The sequence below is a fragment of the Thamnophis sirtalis genome, unplaced genomic scaffold, assembly GCF_051295495.1.
Source record: "Thamnophis sirtalis isolate CommonGarterSnake01/CBP01778 unplaced genomic scaffold, rThaSir2_p1.2 scaffold_2, whole genome shotgun sequence".
Classification (NCBI taxonomy): domain Eukaryota; kingdom Metazoa; phylum Chordata; class Lepidosauria; order Squamata; family Natricidae; genus Thamnophis; species Thamnophis sirtalis.
Genome location: NW_028261382.1, coordinates 164143551 through 164163813, shown reverse-complemented (window position 1 = coordinate 164163813; position 20263 = coordinate 164143551). Strand labels below are relative to the sequence as shown.

Below are 20263 nucleotides of genomic sequence, written 5' to 3'. Positions count from 1 at the left end.
CCAGATGGAATTCTTTCACAAAATATTATTCTGAATTGGAATCTGGTTAGACAGAGTCATCTGAATTGGCTGAGATAGCGTCCTGTCCATCATCAAAGCTGACACAAGCCAGAACATAGAATAATTCAAAGTAGTGCAAGATCAGAAGATGTGGAGAGACCTGGCCCACAGAATTGCCAAGAGTCAGACACAATTGAATAGATAACACCATCTTCAGAAGAATCCTGTTCCCTTACCTGGGAAGGGTTTCGTCCTGTAGGTCATGAAAATTAAGGACTTCTGAAAAGCCAGTAGAATCAGGGGCAACCAATTTAAGGGCAATCTCTTAACAGAAGAGCACTACTTAATGGAATAAAGGATTCAACTTATGTCAGATTCACCCCTTGCAATCTTCCAGGGACATGCTAGGTTCATGATGGCGAACCTATGGCATGCGTGCCATATGTGGCACCAGAGCAATTTCTGAGGGCATGTGAGGCATTGCTCTGTCATCTCCAGCGCACATGCGTGCACTGGCCAACTGATGTTCGGCCTTGATTTTTGCCCGTTTTTCTCCTGCCCCCCCCTTTAGGGAAGCTTCTGGAGGGAGAAAAACGTTCCAACAGGCAATCCGGAATCTGTTCCCAAACTTCCAGTTTGCACGTTGGACTGTTTTTCGCCCTTCCCAGGCTCTGGAGCCTGGGGAGGGCGAAAAACGGACCTACGGGGCCCACCAGAAGTCTTCCAGAGAGAGGATTAAAATCTTGAGGAGCTGCTGTATCTGATCTGTCTACTGAAAGTATAAATCAGTTATGGGCTTCTCACCTAAACAAAGCAGACATAGGGAATCCTCACTATATATGTGACATTTTTGAAGAGTAGCCTATGAGGCCATATGGCTGGTCTGGCAAAAGGCTCCAAAAGACATTTGTAAACATGAAGAATAAAACCAGAAAAGAATGAAACAAAAATATAAAATAACTGAGGGTAAAAGATCCATTACACTAAGCAAATTAAATAAAATTATTTAGAAAGTAGTCTGAGAACACTGATGTTTTGTATGGTTAGAAACAGGAATTCAGGGAGGGGGAAAATCATACCAGTATATAGAGTGGTAATAAATAGTGAGGTCCTAAGAAAGAAATTCAAATTTTATAATGTTAGGCACACCAAAAAAAACTATGTCTTACTTCAGAGACCATAAGAAAGAGGTAACGAATGCAAAGATCTATTGCATAAGAAAAGTCTGTTTGCACAAATATCACAAATCATGCTGTCTGTAACTTGAAACTGTTAATCCTAAAATATTATTATTAAGACCACATTTAATCTAATTTATAATATACCTTTCCTTCAATTCCAATTCCACAATCTGCTGCCTGGATCATACTGACATCATTTCCTCCATCGCCTGAAAAAACATGTGCAGAATATTTAAGTTTGGATTGGCAGTGTTTCATATTGACTAGCTGCATTTCGTTTCACCTTGAATTTCTATAAAGGTATTTGACTTACATTTTAAATTAAAAGCGGTTTTTATTTTTTCAACTTACGAAAATAAAAAAAAACTGAGTAATTATTATACCTTTGCTGCTAAAAGATTTCCCCATTTTCTATATATAAATTATAGTTTAGAAAATTATAAAAAAATTGTGATTGTGTATGATAGGTTGTTTCAACAAGCAAGAAATTGGAGGGGAGATGCTATGGCTCCTGGCTCAACATGCCATTAGATGCCAAAGTGCCAGAGAAAAAATTGTGCAATTCAGAACCAATATGGTCATCACTTGTGATGGTTGAGGATGTCAATTGTCATGTGCTCTACAGGCCTTATTAACACCATTTCCCCATAACTTGGGGAGATATATCCAAAGCATTCCTAATTAATTACAAAGAAGATGTTACAAAATTGAGAAAAAAAGGAACTTTTGGCCTTCAAATCTAAAGCTATGTATAGTCCAATAAAATACTGGCTGACAATTTCAAACCCTGGCTTGCTCATTGTTCTGAGATTTAATTGTACTTGCTTTAGCAAAAATCTTGACAAAACAAAGTGAAATAAATGTTCCTTTATAATGTTTAGCATTCTATTTAAAGGAGTGCCATATCATCATTTTATTTTTACATGACACTGTGGCAATCTTTTTAAAAGATTCATTTATTTTTCATTATTGTGACTAGGCGGCCAAATAATTACTTTCACAATTGAAAGGAAACCAAAATTGATACAAACCTATTGCACATGTGCGCTTTCCTGTGTGATGCTGCAACAATTTTACAATGTGAGCTTTTTGGGTGGGAGAGCATCGGCAGCAAACTACAGCTGGACACTGACATGCTAGTTCTACAAATTCATGTTCATAGTACCTCAAACATACCTATGAAAAGAAATACACTTTACTATATTAATTTTTACATCCTAAATTCTTTAACTTTAACTTACAATTTGTATTTTACTTGTAGCTTACAATATCTATTTGTGGTATGTGACTTTATAGCTGGTTTTTCTTTAATCAATTGGGACTCTTGTGTATTGTTTTGCTGGTGAATGACCAAAATAAAATGACTGAAGCTCACATATTTCCTCTAGTGAAGAAAACTTTATGCTCAGATTGAGCACCTGCTTTGTGCCTTACTACAATAGGTGTTGCCCCTCCAACTTTCCCATTTCCCTGTTTTCACTAGAAGGAATGAAATGCAAGGTCAGTATTCTTTCTTACTATGTCATTTGGTTACGTGCCATGAAATCAGTGACGATTTTTAGCAACTACATAGATATTCCTTGATATCCTTTTCTCTGCTAAACATTTCTCAGAAGATTTCTTCTGATAAAATGACCTCTGATTTGTATCTCACTGTGTTTGAGAATTTCTTTCCATTTTTCTTTGGTGATGTTTTTGAACTGTTTTTTAAGGGGGGTGATGGATGTTTCCACTGCTAGTGGGATATTTTGTCACACAACTCTGTGGGTCTCCTGGTTAACTTTCCAGTCTGAAAAAGGCTAGGGGAGTAAACCCACATGCTGTTGTCTTTTGAAATTTACTTCAATTATATCTGAAAATTGTTAAATATGCTTTTATTTCCTGCTTGGTATTTGGTGATGGGCAAGAACAGTGAGAATGTCTGTTTTGTATACGCTGACTCTGGCCCAGATTTTGCCTTAATCTTTTTCAGATGCAAAGATTAATATGATAAACTGATTTTAGAACTGGCTGCTGCTTAATTTAGGTAATCCCCATCTCTCACCTGGGATAAAGTCAGTGTTCATGATCCCATCATCAAAAAAGCATTTGGGAAAACATGGAATTCAAAGTGGAGTAGCTGCTGAGAGCCAGGGAAGAGCTCCGTAAAGTTAGGGAAAACAAATGTAAGATAAGTTCTGGTCTGGAGAACTTAATAGCAGCAAAGAGGAAGATATTGCTCACCAGTGGTGGGATACCACTGGTACGCCCCAGTACGGGCGTACCGGTGCCTGCTTGGAGCACCATGTACCGTTCCAGTACGGTGCTCTGGAGGGCCCACCCACCTGCCTGCTGTCCTTATCTGTATTTGAGCCGATTGAGGCTTCCGCGCACAGAGCATACGGTGCCTGCGTGACGCTCCACTGAGTAGCTGGAGCATTGTGGGTGGTAAGTACACATGCTGAGTAGCTGGAGCATCGTGGGCGGTAAGTACACATGTGGTGAACACCCGGGCCCGTTGCAACTGGATCCGGAATCCACCACTGTTGCTCACTAAAAAGAATATTGGTGCTCAGTTCAAGATTGCCAAAAATCACCTAGATGACCTTTCAGACTTTGGGTGGAATGTTCTATGAATAGATGAATCAAAAATAGAAATTTGGGGGTTACATGGCTATTGTTCTATCTTATAGAAACCAAACACTATTGCATAATAAGAAGCCCATAAAAACTGTTAAGAAAGCCATGTCATGGTTTGGGAATGGTTTAGCTGCACTAGGACCTGAACAAGTAGCCGTTATTATTGACGAAAGAAAGGATTCTGCTTTGTTTCAGAGAATTCTACAGAAGCGTGTTAGACCATTAGTTAAAGCTGAACTATAAGCGGGCCATGATTCCAAACACACAAATGTCTATAAGAGAGTATACAAAGAAGAACAGAGTAAAGTTTTACTTAGCCAATTCAAAGAACCATAAAAAGGTGGCAAGCCTGAAATAAGTAGTTCATGAAAGGAAATATTAAATGGTATGGACTTGCAGCAGTTTGTTATCGAGGGCTGGGCCAAAATTCTTAAGTTGTGATGTGAAGTTGTGATGTGAAACATCCATTATAGAAAGAATCTGGTTCTTGGCACAGATGGTAAAACCAGTGACTGCATCTAAAGGGTCAGTTATTTCCTACACTGTAGCACACTGTACATTGGATGATTTTGTTCACAGAATACATGTATCAAGCACACAAAACTTTGGTGTGACTTCTCTGTTCAGACTCCTTTTATATATCACGGAAAACCGCATGATAATATTGGGAAGAAAAAAATGTGCAGAAGTTTAGAATACTTGAAAAGGAACGAATACTTCTCAGATTTGCATATTCAGGACTTCATTCCATTAAAAAGTGAGTTAAAAGAGGCAACTGACCTGTCAAGTTGGAAAGTGCTACCGAAAAATGAAAGGCAGTCCTCAAGTTATGACCACAACTGAGTCAAAAACGTCTGTGGCTAAGTGAGACAGTAAGTGACTTTTATCCTATTTTATGATCTTTCTTGCTGCAAGAAAGTTAAGTGAATCACTGCCGTTGTTAGCCTAGTAACCCAGTTCTTAAATGAATCTGGTTTCCACATTGACTTTGCTTGTCAAAAGATCAAAAGAGGTGCAGGCTACTTCAGCTGACTGCAGTTCTGCAGTTCGGCTGTTCAAATCTCACCGGCTCAGGGTTGACTCAGCCTTCCATCCTTCCGAGGTGGGTAAAATGAGGACCCGGATTGTTGTTGGGGGCAATATGCTGACTCTGTAAACCGCTTAGAGAGGGCTGAAAGCCCTATGAAGCGGTATATAAGTCTAACTGCTATTGCTATTGCTACCACATGATGCTGGAACATTGCAAACACCGTAAATATGAGTCAGTTGCCAAGTGTCTGAATTTTGATCGCAAGACCATACGGATGCTACAACGGTAATAAGTCACTTGAGTAGAGCAGGGTTGAGGACACAAAAAATAATTTCTCTAAAACAACCAAGAAACTGGTTATAAAGTTTGTGTAATATAAATAAGTATCTGAGAGGATCCTGTGGCATAGCACATACATAAGAAGCACAACTGTCAAAAGTTTTTTTTTCTTTTGACATATCCAAGTGACTTTGAAACTGTTAAGATTCCACCCCCAGCTACAGGAAGGTTTTTTTTTTAAAAAAACTTTCATGGGACACAGAGGATAACAGGCAAAAAAGGTGGAATGTCTCTGTTGCGTTAGATTAGTATTATCTAACTAACTAGTATTAGATGTTGTGTTGATTTAAAACAAATATGACTCTTGGTTTCACTGCTTGGGACTCCTTTGGAAAGCCTACCAACCTACCTACCTGCACAAACATTATCAGCAATTGATGAAAGCTAGGCCATTACCTCCAGAGAGTCACCAGATATTACTAAAGCACAATCATGTTTCCTTCTGAATGCATTTAATTCCAAATGAGCTTCTCCACGGCTGATTACCTGAATAACAATAATAAAAATAAAAAAGTAAAACAGAGTTAGGACAACTTTTAAATAGATGTATGTAGATACATACATTGTTATGAAAATAGAATTTTAATCCGATACCGTAGAAGCTGTAGAAAACGTAATGATTTACATGCAAATTCATTTAAGAGACAAGTTTTGTAGCATTGAAGTTAAATTGCACTGAGAAGCTTACATTTTCTCCCTCTTAATTTCATATACATGACACATTTACAAAATGGTTTTAAATTAGAGTTCTTAAAAAAAGAAAGAATGTAATGTGGATGAGAAACTTGACAATTTTGATTATCTCTCCTGCCTCAAAAAATGTTCTGACAAGGATCCATCCAGAAATCAAGCCCTCGGGAATTGAAGAAAGATGCATTTGGGGAAAAGGCAAGTGTGTGAAAGGCAAACAAGAAGCACAACAAGCTCATGCAGAAATAATTTCAAGCCTCCTGCAGCTAAAATTATATTCTCAATTTAATCATTTCAAATCTTCCTAACGCTGAGAAATATACACAAAATAAATATTTTATATTAATAAATTATTTAAAAAATGAATAAATCTATTGGATATTTAATAGCTTTCTTTATTTTTTTCCACAAAAAAAATATGCCCAAAACATGTTTTCAAAAATTTGGTTGAATGAACCGGTGTGTGTGTGTTCATGGGGTCATAAAAAGGGAGGTTTGTGAATTTTAAGAGCTGCTAAAAACCTCTCCTTTAGATGCTTAATCCAGATAAATATCTGCAACCCATTATATGTCAACTCCTACTGAGTTTTGCCTTGATTTTTCATACCCCCAACCAACATGAACAGGACAACCCATGTCAGAAGATGCTACAGAATCAGTGGTGGGATTCAGCCAGTTCACACCTATTCAGGAGAACCAGTTGTTCACTTTCTAAGCAGTTTGGAAATTGGTTGTTGGAAGAAATCTTTTTGTTTTTTTCTACTTTATAGGGCTAATCCTGCAAGGAAGGCAGGAAGGAATCATTCTGGTGTTGTTTCTAGCCTAAACTTTATTGACCTGCTTACAGAAACGGCCTCTCTGGTTAACCCTTATTACAGCTAAGGCAAAGCGCTCATTGATCTGAGTGACATTGAGTTGGCCACGCCCACATGGTTACATGACCACTGAGCCATGCCTATCCAACTGGTCATTAGGGCAGAGAACTGGTTGTTAAATTATTTTAATCCCACCACTGTACAGAGTAATGCATTCACAGTATGCACTCTTTTGTACTCCACATGCATGTCCTTTGTGTTATTATCTACACAACTGTTACACATGCTGTATATCATAGTCTTCAATTTATGACCATTCATTCAGTGACAACTTGAAATGATTGTGCTTAAAGAATGCACTTTTGGCCCGTGCCCAAAATTATGTTTGTTGCAGTACCTTGTGGTCACATGACCAAAATTTGGGTGTTTTGGCAAATAAGGTTGTACTACATTTAATTCTTGGATTATATATAACAAATTTGCAGGAAACCAACACATCTTTCAGCTCTAGCAAAGAAGACAACAGGAGCTAAGAATGATGGGGAAAATATATCAGCAGTTCTACTTACGGGTCTGAAAATATGAATATCTTGGCTCCTAGACACTAAATGGGAACTTTTTGCAATACAAGTTGCAGTCTCCAATTTATCTCCTGTTAGCATCCATATCTATGAGATAATTTTAGAATTTAACTGTTAATTCTTTATTATATTAAAAACCATGCACGTATTTTTCTCAAATTAACTTAAGGGGGGAAAAAAGTAAAGATTTAAATTATTCCTTTGGCTTTGTTTTGCATCAAATAAATGCAGAGTCCAGCTGTAGGGGTCTATGGAGGCAAAAGCAACCAGCATTTAAACTCATTCTATCTATTCAAATAAGGTAGCTCCTCAGGTCAACTATAACTAAGTTATGAATTAATATTACTGTCCCAATAGGCAGCTTTTTTAAAATAAATAAACAGATTCATATGGCTGCCTATCTACCAAAGGAACTCTAGATAGTGAATAGAGATTAAAATGTCCTCCAAAATGTATAAATCCATTAAAGAAAAAGTAAAGCAAGGACTGTGAAACCCCGCCCCCCCCCTGAAATTTAAAGCCAAATTTGGAAGGCAAATCCTAACGTGTTTAATAACATGATCTGCTCCATTGCAACTTCTGTGCACATGGAATACTAAAGTATTCAGTTATATAACGTTAGCAGAATGTAAATATATATATATATATATATATATATATATATATATGTGGATATATTCATGGAAAAATTCATATGGTAACTCTTAGAAACTATTGTTGTATATAGTTAGTAATTATATTGTTGTATAGTTACTAAGTTACTATAGTACAAAAATTCAAATATTTTTTTTGTACTTTCTTTGCTTTTTTGCATAAGGCAAAATAATTGTCTCTACTTAATATATTTAAATGTATTCTACAAAAAGTTAACTTTGCCTTCTCTCTGTCGTGCTCTCTCTCTCTTTCTTCCTTTTACTTATAGGTGTTGTACCAGCAGTGATACATTCCTAGTTGCTTATATTTCTCATATGAAACAGATTGAATTCTTAGTTAGAGCAATAGATCTGCAGTAAGGTGCTAGTCATCACTTATAAAGCCCTTCATGGTATTGGACCTGGGTACTTGAGAGACCGCCTGCTGCCAATTACCTCCAACAGACCAATTAGATCCCACAGACTAGGCCTCCTCCGAATTCCATCTCTGGCCAATGCTGATTGGCTACCACCAGGAGGAGGGCCTTCTCTGTGGCTGCTCCGGCCCTCTGGAACGAGCTCCCCGTGGAGATTCGGACCCTCACCACCCTTCAGGCTTTCCGCAAAGCCCTTAAAACCTGGCTGTTCCGACAGGCCTGGGGCTGATGAGTTCCCGTCCCCGCTCGAATTGTGTGGCTGTTGACTGTTTTTAATTTGTTGTTGTTTGTCTGTTGTCTTTCTTCCTGTTTGTATCTCCCCCCCCCCTTACTTGGTTTGTGAGCCGCCCTGAGTCCCTCTGGGAATAGGGCGGCATAGAAATACAATCAAATCAAATCAAATCAAAGTAAGAGAACAAAAAATGTATACAAACAAACTGAAGAATAAAAAAAAACATTAGTACCTTTATTCCAGCATTCCGTAGCATCTCTAATGTTGGCCTAACATCAGCCTGTAATTGATCTTCAACTCCAGTGAGACACAATAATTCCATTTCTCTTTCTAGACTCTCTACAACTGCAGCCACCTTGAGCATCCTGTCATGTATACTTAATTTTGCTTGGTTATATCGATTCTAAGAGAAAACAAAATGTAATTTGTAGCCTCAAGTAGATAAGAAAGATTTTTACGTTGTCCAAAATGCAAGCCCTAGAGTGCTATTTGATTCATGGATTCACTTTAGAATCTGAAATTCAGATTTCACCTATGATGTGCATGCAGAAGTAAATGAACATAAGTAATACCAATGACAGAAAGAAACGTAAATATCCAAATATTTTATACCTGTAAAATTCAAGCTCTAAAGTCTTATTTGAAACGATTTGCACAGTACTACTACTTTTTATTTTTGGTGCTCTGATTTGATCTCGGTTTATGAAGTTGATAGAATTGAAGTAACCAACCACACTATCTGGACTGACGTTTCACACATGACAGGATGTAATATTTCAGGATTTACTACTTCATTCCTGAAAACTGTGGCACATAATTAACATGAATGGAGGGTTTTATAGAAAAGTATAGTATGGTGCAATTGGAAAACAGACCATACATCACAGACAAACATAAAGCTTTTGGGACAATTATTTTCTAATTTACAAACTTTGCTTTGATCAGAAAAGAGAGTCGTGCTTGAATCACTAGTCAATGTGAACAATAAACAAAAGTAAGTTTTGTGGAGTTTGGGCACATGAGTTAATTCAGATATTGCTTATATTATATGATATCTTTGTGGATTAATCATAATATTATTTGGAAATTGAATATTAGTAATAGAAAAAAATATGACAACAAAAATATAAAAGAGAAACTGAATCCTTGTTATAGACTTACTAGATATAGAGCAAGGGATGTTTTGTGCTATAGAGTGTATAACTTTTAGAAAGAATGTCGTGTTTAGTTGTTGAAACTGCATACACAGAAGCTAACTGTCAACCTTGCAGCATCCCATGGTCACATAGTCACCTTTTGTGACCTTCACTGCTGGCTTCTGACAAGCAAAGTCAACAGGAAAGGAGGGCAAAAAGTTGCAAATGCCAATCTCGTGACTGTGGGATACTGTGTGACTGCATGGGATTCACCTAATCATGGCAGCTGGGACCATTGCAACCACCATCTTAAGTTGGTGTGATCATATGATGTCTATGTTTATAGTTTCATATAGTTTATGAATGCATTGATCAGCAAAAAAATTGCCTGTCCTATTAATCAAAGATTACCTGCATTGTTGTTCACAAAATCTGGGGTAAGAACAATTATATTCCTTGACAATATAAATATTACCTATATATAGTAAATACATTATTGACTCCCAATTGGGTTTGTATTAATTTCTTTTTAAACTTTAAAATTCAATGTAGAGAAGTGTAGGCAAAGAACCCCCCCCCCCCCCAAATGCAGAATAGGTGGTACCTGGCTGAACAGTAGTAACTGCAAGAAAAAAATTGGAGTTTTAGTGGATGATCACTTGAATATGAGCCAGCAGTGTGCTGCAATTGCCAAAAAAGCTAATAATAGAGGGATGGAATCAAGAAAATGTGAAGTATTAATACCACTTTATAATGCCTTGATAAGACCACACTTGGAATATTGCATCCAGTTTTGGTCGCCATGATATTAAAAAAATGTTGAGATTCTTATAAGAGTGCAGTAAAGAGCAACAAAGATGATTACAAGATAAAACATTTGAAGAACAGTTGCAGGAATTGGGTATGTCTAAAAAGAAGGACTAGAAGTGACATGATAGCAGTGTTCCAATATCTTATGGGTTGCCACAATGAAGAGGGAGTCAAGCTATTCTCCAAAGCACCTGAGGGCAGGAGACGCAGCAATGGATGGAAACTAATCAAGGAGAGAATTAAGGAGAATTTTTCTAACAGTTAAAACAATTAATCAGTGGAATGACTTGCTTCTAGAAGTTGTGGGTACTCCAACCCTGGAGGTTTTTAAGAAGAGATTGGACAACCATTTGTCCGAAATGGTATAAAGTTTCCTTCCTGAGTAGGGGTTGGATTAGAAGACCTCCAAGGTCTTTTTCAATTCTGTTACTTTTGCTCACTATTGGAAGAATGCATCCACGTCTACAATGTGCACTAAAATAGTCATCCCCCTACCACAATATTACTAGCTAAAATAAATTATGTCATATTAAAACTAATAATAAAAATATTGATGCTGTTATAAAAAGCTATGGATGCAGCTGTAGCTCAGAGGACCTAAAAAAGGAGACTATATTATCATCTGCATGGCAGATAGCTATCTCCCTCCACCCACTAAAATGGAAACTCTTATGAACATAGTAATAGAAGATTAAACTATTCAAATGAAGCAGGTGAAACTGAGGAAAAGCAAAAAAAGAAAGCTGTAGAAATCAAGCCAATGATGAAGTCAATGGAGGTGGACTTCACCTATCACTTGCCTACAGTAAAGAGAAATTACATATATGAACTAAATAGGGGTTATTTTGCCATTACTGGAGCTCAGCACAATATTTGTCTTTCAACTTTTTTACCTCAAAATCCTGATATTGTTCTTCTGTTAAGGATTTTTTGGCAACAACCAAAGTGCGCAGACCTTCTCTTGCCATGTTACCACACTAAAATTGCAAATAAATAAATGATTACAGAATAGTTATGAGTCATGCTGCAATGCATTGATACAAAAAGACAAAAGGTTATGAGGTCAATTTACATTAAACTGTACATTCATCCACAACCATGATTTTATTCTTGAGACATCAAGCCAGCTACTTATTCTCAACAGTAAGATAACCCTCCTGTTGTGGGAGTTCATTCTCATACTGTCAGAGAAAGGCAATATTGCAATAGATTTGATAACTGACAAGATAAAGGAAACCTTGAAACTCCTGCCCAAAAGAGGGAGCCAAGTGTATTATGTTTGGTGGGCAAAAGAAAAAGGTACAGAAGGGTTTAAATACTGATTCTTCGAAATCAGTATTGCAGAGCAACACAAAACAGAGAAGTTGCTGGAATTCTTTCATTATTGCTTCTTAACTTTTCTCAATTAACTTACTATCTAACGTTCTTAACTTCTTGTGAATTTATCTAATCAGTTCCAGTCCTCCCTGGCCTGGTGGTTGAAGTTTGGCACCTCCTGATATTTGAATCAACAGTTTTGCCTTGTATGTTTCGTTGTCCCCTTGCCATCTCTATCCCAGATTAAGGAACCAATGCCATGTAGATAATGACTACTTTTACTGTAACACCTATAGTAACAGAACCTTGAAAGTCTGAATGTGCTCCTCTCCTTTTATCTTTGTATGGCCTAGAGAGGGATCTCCTGAGACATTTACTCAGGTTTCTTGAAATAGGCTCAAACCTCACATGTCTAATCACTGGCCTTGGTAGTAGCTCTTTGTCGTGTCCTTCAAGGTCTTTCCCTATGCCCTCTGCATCCTTCAAGTGGAAATTAAATTAGCTCTGGTTATTTTTGAAGGGCTATTCAAAAAGTAGGGCTGAGGGATTTTTTTTTAATCACATGGCCACTTGGCCTCTGAACTGCCTGTGCTGGTTTTTGTCCATGATTTTTGATAATACAGGAAATTACATAGGGAGGTTACATGGAGATTTGGGCTGTATTACAGATGACAAGTAGGTTTTTCTTGTCTCTATCAATCTATCATTTGAAAATGATGTAGGCAAACTAACAGAAGCTTAAAATAGTTGGAGGTGAATGTATAGTTGGTGGAGAAATGTGTACTAAAATGTGTCTGGTTACAAATTTGCAATCAGTCTGAGGAATGGCTACAATCTCCAGGCATTATCAAAAGCATATGGAAACCTGTATCATCTTTTGGAACACAGGTGGCTTCTCTGGCTAAAAGTATCTTTGACAAGCTTTGGCTGGTTTCTGAAATAAGATCTATCCGAGAAAACCAGTTAAACCCCAGAGTAGAATACTGTAAGGTTCTCTAAATGTATCTTTAAAGTCCAAAAATGTCAGCATAAAATTCTATGCCAATATACTTGTAGGGATCAGACAAATTCCACTCAATTAACTATGGAGATATTTGGATCCAAGTTACATGAGGCAAAACGTTTTCATACTTACACTTCTGAGTGTCTTACATTAAGCTTCAGAAAGCTTAGTCAGGCATAATCCTCAGATCAATAAGGCCATGAGGTATAAAGGACACAGTCATTTTATTGATGCCCTAATGACTAGAATTTCTTCTGCTAAAAATTTTACCATGCTCTTTGAACCATGGGTTTTAAACAGTTCCAAATTATTATTTTCATTTCATCAATTTTGCTCTAATTCCAATTTTTATTCTCCTGTTTTCTTTTAAATATGCTTCATTGTTTTCTTCATTATTTTTTTTAATTAAATTACAACTCGTAGAATATGTTCTAGATGCAGGATAGAAATATCTTAAGACTATTTGTGAAACACATCTATGAATAAAAAAGTAACTCTCATGGAATAGCCGGGCTCTATTAAATGAATTAAGATGTTTCTAATGTTCACTTTCTCTACTTTGGGATTCTGTACCCTACTTGAGTAAATAAGAAGTGAGGTTCCTTATTAAGTTTTAGAAATTAACCATTTTCCTTGAATGGAATATTTCACATAAATGCACTGGGACAATACAGCGAACACAGCTTAGAGCTGATATTCTTTTTCTCCTTGGTTCTCTGCCTGATTTATTGGATTACATGATTTCCAAAGTCCCTATTCTTTCACCATCTGACTAAGACTATCTGTTCCCCTTATTTTTTAAATATAGTTTCAAAAAAAATTTTCAGACTATATTATACCTTTATCATAGAAAATGTCAAAGTAGTTGGAATAAACTTATTTTTCTCTATTAAAATAGTAACATTAAAAAGATTCATTATTTTTGAAAAAGCAAATTTCTGTCATTCTAATGCAAAATGTGTATCGATTTGACCTCATAATGCTAAATAAATTAAGCAAGTATTTTACAATTAATTGTACATCATTATCACCAAAAGTAATTTTTATGACACTTTATTAGGTCTTCAGGGAATTTAATTTATTCATGACCCTGATTAAATCAAACTGCCTGAAGCGACTATTGATTTATATTGCCAATACCATTATGAACATGCATTGTGTGATTATCACATTACCATATTATCTGTATGTAAGGTCAAATAAAGACAACTGCTGGTGTCCAGTACAGCAATATAGTATAATGCATTTATTTTCTAAAAACATATGCTTTCATACATAATTTAAATATATTTTCAGTTACATTTCTGCTGTCCAGGGTAAAAGCAAAGCCAGCAAAACAGATTGAGCATAGATGAGATCGTATTTATGATGACTGTTTAGATTTAAAGTAATATCCTTTCTTTCTAATAGATACTGCATTCAGAAAAAAACATTTTACATTACTCATTAAATTAGTTTTATCTTTTGTCTCCTTTTCAATTATTAGATGAACCTCTAGATAAAAATTTCCCAAATTCATTACTCGCTTTTTAAAAACTTGATGTAGGCAAAGTTAGATATTACAGGTTTAGAAAAGATTATTATTCAGTTTCTATTCTTAAATTCACTGTTATACATTTTAATAGTAAAGTAAAACACTTCCTTTTTCTAAAATTGAAGCAATTGTTAGCAATATTTCTTACCTCCTCTTCTAGCCAATCATTATACTGAACAATGGAGGACATTGCAACATCTGCACCTTTCATATAAAACATGATTTCACCTGTAGATTCATCCTAAAAATAAGTAAAGCAATAACTTAAGGACAAAAGAAACAAATGCTGACCTAAAACCATATGTACAATATTTATTCCTTTCATTTCTAGAATATAGAATCTGTATAAATTAGGAAATGAATCAATTCATATTATGAAAATTGATGAAAACAAAATCTACTCTGAAAATATTTTGGAAGACATTTATGTTTTCCTCCAGTTTTCATATTATAAATATGTACAAGCTATTTTCAACAGGATTCCAATGAGAAAAGAAAATATTAACAATACATACCCTCACTATGATTCCCATTCGCTTGCTCTCAGATGTGAAAGGGAAAATTTGCAGAATATAGTATGTCAGAATCTGTCCACTGGGGGTTTTCAGTTGCATTGAAGTCAAATCCCTATTCACCAAAGTAAGACCAACACTTTCTGTCCACAGAACCAAAGCTACCTATACAAAAATACAATAGTGATTATGGTCAGTCGTACTCTGTGTAAGTGAAAATGAACTCAATTAAATTCAGTGCAGAAAAATATCAACAAATAAATACAATATACAAATGGTGATAGATTCAGTACAACCAATAACGATTGCATTTTGTATGATTCCCAATTTTGATTGGACAGAAGCAACTACTGTAGACAAAGTACATTTTGTCAACTGATGTATAACAGCAATATATATATATATATATATATATATATATATATATATATATATATATATATATATATATATATATATATATATATATATCCCTGATGTGAGAGACAATATATTGCTTTCATCACCAATTACCATTTTATATCATTATAAAATTCAATCCTTATTTTTATCCCCCTTCCTTTTTTGTTTCTTTTTCATTGTTTACTCTCTTTCTTTAACTTATTTTAATCATTGTAGTTTTCTTATTGTATTATCACAGATGTATTACTTGTTTGTTACATGTCACTAACACTCTAGGTTAGGGATGCCCAACCTTGGTAATTTTTAGACTTGTGGACTTCAACTCCCAGAATTCCCCAGGCAGCATGTTGAAGTCCGCAAAAGTCTTAAAGTTGCCAAGGTTGGACACCTCTGCTCTAGGTCAAATCTTCAATTTTGTAGCCTCTCATTTTTTGAAATTGCTTACTACTCAAAATCAAATTCGCTCCCACACTGTTAAATGTTTCAGGAAAGCCATTAAAACAAGGCTTTTTAAGAAAGCCCTAGGAGGAGATCCAGTAAAAGTTACTGGGCTGTGGTTGGACGCTTTGTTCTCATAACCTTAATTTCTGTTTTAGTAACTTTTGTATTGCCATTTTGATTACTGTTTCTCATTTTATTATACTTTTTGGTATTTTAATCCTTTTATTATAAGAAGAAAATGTAAGCTCTTCAAAGTCCTCTTGCAGTGGAACAGCACATAAACATCAGCAAACAAATAATTAACTAGGGGGTAAAACCAGTAACTATTAGTAATCTTATCATTACAAATTTGTATAATTCCCTTTTAAAGAAGTTCAAATTGGCAGACTTCACTAAGTAAAGATATAAGAATATATTCTACAATTTAATTTTGTGGAAAACAAAGAATTTGCAAGGGTCTTTTTTCCAAAGCATTTCTCCAGCATTTAACTTCATTTGAATTCTAATAATATAAAAATGAAAACATATTTTCCATACTTTGTATAATTTTGTCATTTCAATCCTTACCACTGATATTTTTTTCCTAACCTAGAATACCCCAAATACTGGCTGTGAGGGTGCTTTGATATTATATTTCTTCCTCTATGTTCAAAATAGGACAGTAAAATCTGATATATTCTCTGGCCCATAACTGAAAAGCTTTTAGATATTAAGAGATGGGTCGGTCGGTCGGTCGGTCGGTCGGTCGGTCGGTCGGTCGGTCGGTCGGTCTGTCTGTCTGTCTGTCTGTCTGTCTGTCTGTCTGTCTGTCTGTCTGTCTGTCTGTCTGTCTGTCTGTCTGTCTATCTATCTATCTATCTATCTATCTATCTATTTATCTTTTATGCTGTCCCTCTCCCCTATAAGCTGGCTCTAGACTATTATAATTAGTCCTTGATTTATGACCCTAATTGAGATTGGAATTTCCATCGCTAAGTGAAATGGTTAAGTAAAACATTACATGACCATGCCATTTACTGACAGCACTCCCAGCAGTCCAGATTGTAGTCATTAGACCAGGACGATGCATTCCTTCATGCTTTTTTTGCCCTGTGCAAGCTATCTCTGCTTCAATTTCCCTTACCTACCTATCTCCTTCATCATCACTGTCCTTTTGGTCATCCTGCACACTACTGTCTACCCCTGCTGCCTCTGCCACAACTACTTCCAGCTGTTTCACTGTCTTCTTCCTCCAGCTGCTGAATGGAATCCAAGCAGTGGGTGAGGGCACTAGGATGCAAGCACAGCAGAGACTTGTCTATTAAAGGGAGCTTGCTGGTCAGGATGGAAGCAGCAGGATGGAGCCAATGAAGGTGGAAGGATAATGGTGTGTTTAGATGTTTGTTTGTTTAGATGTTTATTAATATTTGTAGGCTGCCCTTTTCCCTGAGGGGACTCAGGGCGGCTCACATAAAATCAGGGAGGGGGAATACAAACAATGACGTGGACACATATAATAAAAATAATAAGCAACATACATTCATCATTCGGGAGGGGCGGCTATCCTTATCCCCAGGCCTGACGGGCTAGCCAGTTCTTGAGGGCTGTGCGGAAGGCCTGGACGGTGGTGAGGGTACGAATCTCCACGGGGAGTTCGTTCCAAAGGGTCGGGGCTACTACTGAGAAGGCCCTCCTCCTTGTGGATGGAGGAGTTCCATCTTCCTATGCTGGTTTGAAAAGTGGTAGCATACAGACTGTGGAGAGTGTAGTGGGACAGGCCAGCGAGTATGGCACAGTTTTGCCAGGTGAGACAGAAGAGGTGATGGCAATGCTCCAAGAAGAGCGTTTCCTGGAGGCACAGCTGGAGGAGTGGCCCACAGCTTCATCTTACTGGAAGCTGCTGGTCCTTCAGAAGGCTTTGCAGGAGGAAGGCTGGGCCAGTCAAGCAGAGGGCCTGAGAGTAGATTCTGTCAGTGCTGGGTTTGCCTTTACTTCTCACTGAGGCCTGCAGGGCAGTTCTGCAGGGGCACTTCCAACAAGGGCTGCAAAGGATGTACTCTGCTTCTGAGAAGTCCTCAAATCTCCATTTCCTCCAGTTCCAGGGCCCCTGAACTGCGCTTTCCACACAGCTACCACCTTTGTCTGAGAAGCCACTGCTGCCTCTCTGGTTTTGTCCCACTGTATATGGGTAATTGAGCCTTACACCTGATGAGGGGGCTTATTTGCCTGCACTGCTGTTCTTTTGCTCATGTGATTGTGGAATACTGCAACTGGCAATAACTGGTAACAATATAGGCAGGTTGTTAAGTGCCAAAATTTCGATCACATGACTGCAAGAGGATGCTGCAGTAGCAGGAATTTTGAGAACTTCTCATAACTACTATTCATGCAGCAATGCTCCAATGAACTTCAATGCTTTGAAGTCGTAACTTCAAAAAGTCACTGAGCAAATAATCATAACCTGAGGATTACCTGTAGTAATATACCTGCCCTAAAATGTTTCAAGCCATATAATTTTAATAGAAAGAAAAAAACAATTTAGGCTTATTTCTTATTTCCGAATTCAAAATAAACTCATGTTATTAAGTACAATAAGAATATAGAGGCGGAAAAATCATTTTTGTATTCTGCAAGCAAATGCTATAAAATCACGAAGATCCTTAAGTAAAGCAATTCATTAGAAGTCGCAATTCACAAAGGCCCTGATTCAAAATTAAAATCATCAGCAAACTGCAGGGAATAGAAAGATGAAATACGTTCACAAAACAACACTGGATTACAGCTTTTTATAAAACTCAGAATGAAGATATCTGGTCAGTATATACCTACATACCGTAGGTACAACAGATATATCTTCTTAAAGACATAGAAAAAGCATCTATAAAATGGCTCATCTAGAAAAGCTCAGAATTTTTGAACTACTTTCCTTCAAGAATAGTTACTAAATATGTATCTAGATATGGAATATACTAGTAATAGCAGCAGCTGGAGACGGAATTTTAAAAAGGCAAGATGGTGGAAGTAGCATTGCAATCCAAGCTCCCCCCTTTTGCCTGTGCATGCATACACTGGGTTTGTATTGCAACACAGCATCTGTTACGTTGTTTTCCCTCCATAGACACCCGTGATGAATAAGAAAAGAGATAGTCCATTATTATGTCATTCATTCATGGGGCCAACTTAATGTGAGCACCTAAGAAATAAAAATGAATCTAAAATAAAAGAGGAAGACCTCACATGCAGTTCTGTGAAAGGTATCTGTCCCTTTCAGTTTTTCTGAATTTTTGTGCATCCTTACCACTGTCATGAATAGAATAGAACAGAAGATCCTATTGGTACAATAAATGAAATTTGAGTGGGGAAAAAATGACCTCAATGTTTGGTGCTTATTTAATTTACGTCATAAACAAAATCATTCTTCATGCAAAGTCGGACAGCAGCTGTGAGAGATAAACTCTTTGTCATCTGAAGCTAAAATGCAAATAGATCATGCAGCAAGAAAAGCAAGTCTACAAGTAAATGATTACAGTATTTTGCAACAGCCAAGCCATATTCTAGACATGTCTAGACCTGGACAAAAATTGCGGAAGGGTCTAAAAAGAGCTGTCTGTGCTAGAAAACCTTCAGAGGTTATTGAATAAAAATTGAATTCCTCCATTACATGGAGGAATAGACCAAATTTCCATACCATGACGTGAGAGTCTGATCAATAGCAACAGGAAAATGTCTGATTGTAAGTACTGATGCCCGGAGGTCATAATTTTGGCCTATTTGTGCTGGCATAAGAGGCCTACTATTAATTCTACCAGCCAAGGAATTTCTGCTGGTGGGATCCAGAAGAGCCTTTTCAGCCATGGTCCCTGAACTTTGGAATATTTTGCTGCAGGAGGTAAGATCTGCCCCCCTTTCTTTCAGCCTTCAGGAAAAGCCTTAAAACTTGGCTTGCTGACTGGCATTGGGTCCTGAAGGAGAAGCTACTGGCACATTGATAGAGAAGGCAACCCACTCCTTTGCTTCAAGGTTTTTCATTTTAGTTTTATTTTTTTGTAATTGTAATCTGTTTTTATACTTAAAATTATCTGGGTATTTCTATATTTTTATTACACTGTAAACCATTCAGAGTTGCCTTACATCAAGAGATGGGAAAAAATAAATATAGCAATCCTGGCATATTGCTATTTGGATGAATCTGGGTATGAAATAAATGAATCAATTTATGGTGTTATTGTTTACTCAGATCCTTCTTTAAACCAATAATGTATTACGTTCTGATAACATTCATGCAAAATGAGAAAGGAGGCAAATGCTTTTTCACAGAACTGCATTAATATAGCCTCTCTAAATTACAATTTTGCTAAAAGATTGCTATCGGAGGAAGACAGCAGAATAAATATAGTTTAAAATGTCATTTTTTATTCCACAAGAGCAACGCTTTTTAAAGTTTAAGAAGCCTACTATATTAGTTGCAAATGATCCAATACTCCAAAGGTTAATTTTCAATTTTCACTGTGAAAGGTTACTATTACATTCTGACCTGTAAATTGCATCTTTCCGTTAATACCCTATCATCTCA

At 36.6% G+C, this 20263-nt stretch overlaps 1 protein-coding gene across 3 annotated transcripts in view; it reads right to left on the bottom strand.

Annotated features, from left to right (window-relative positions):
- ATP9B (ATPase phospholipid transporting 9B) overlaps nucleotides 1-20263 on the bottom strand; it is a 152942-nt gene that overhangs the window by 9575 nt on the left and 123104 nt on the right. For all 3 annotated transcript variants that reach the window (XM_087707339.1, XM_087707337.1, XM_087707338.1), the window contains exons 16-23: nucleotides 14872-15033; nucleotides 14505-14597; nucleotides 11396-11479; nucleotides 8789-8959; nucleotides 7244-7342; nucleotides 5566-5655; nucleotides 2213-2357; nucleotides 1326-1390 (exon numbers count right to left, since the gene is read on the bottom strand). In XM_087707339.1, the coding sequence (XP_087563465.1) occupies nucleotides 1326-1390; nucleotides 2213-2357; nucleotides 5566-5655; nucleotides 7244-7342; nucleotides 8789-8959; nucleotides 11396-11479; nucleotides 14505-14597; nucleotides 14872-15033 (909 nt within the window). The remainder of the gene's footprint in view (nucleotides 1-1325; nucleotides 1391-2212; nucleotides 2358-5565; nucleotides 5656-7243; nucleotides 7343-8788; nucleotides 8960-11395; nucleotides 11480-14504; nucleotides 14598-14871; nucleotides 15034-20263) is intronic.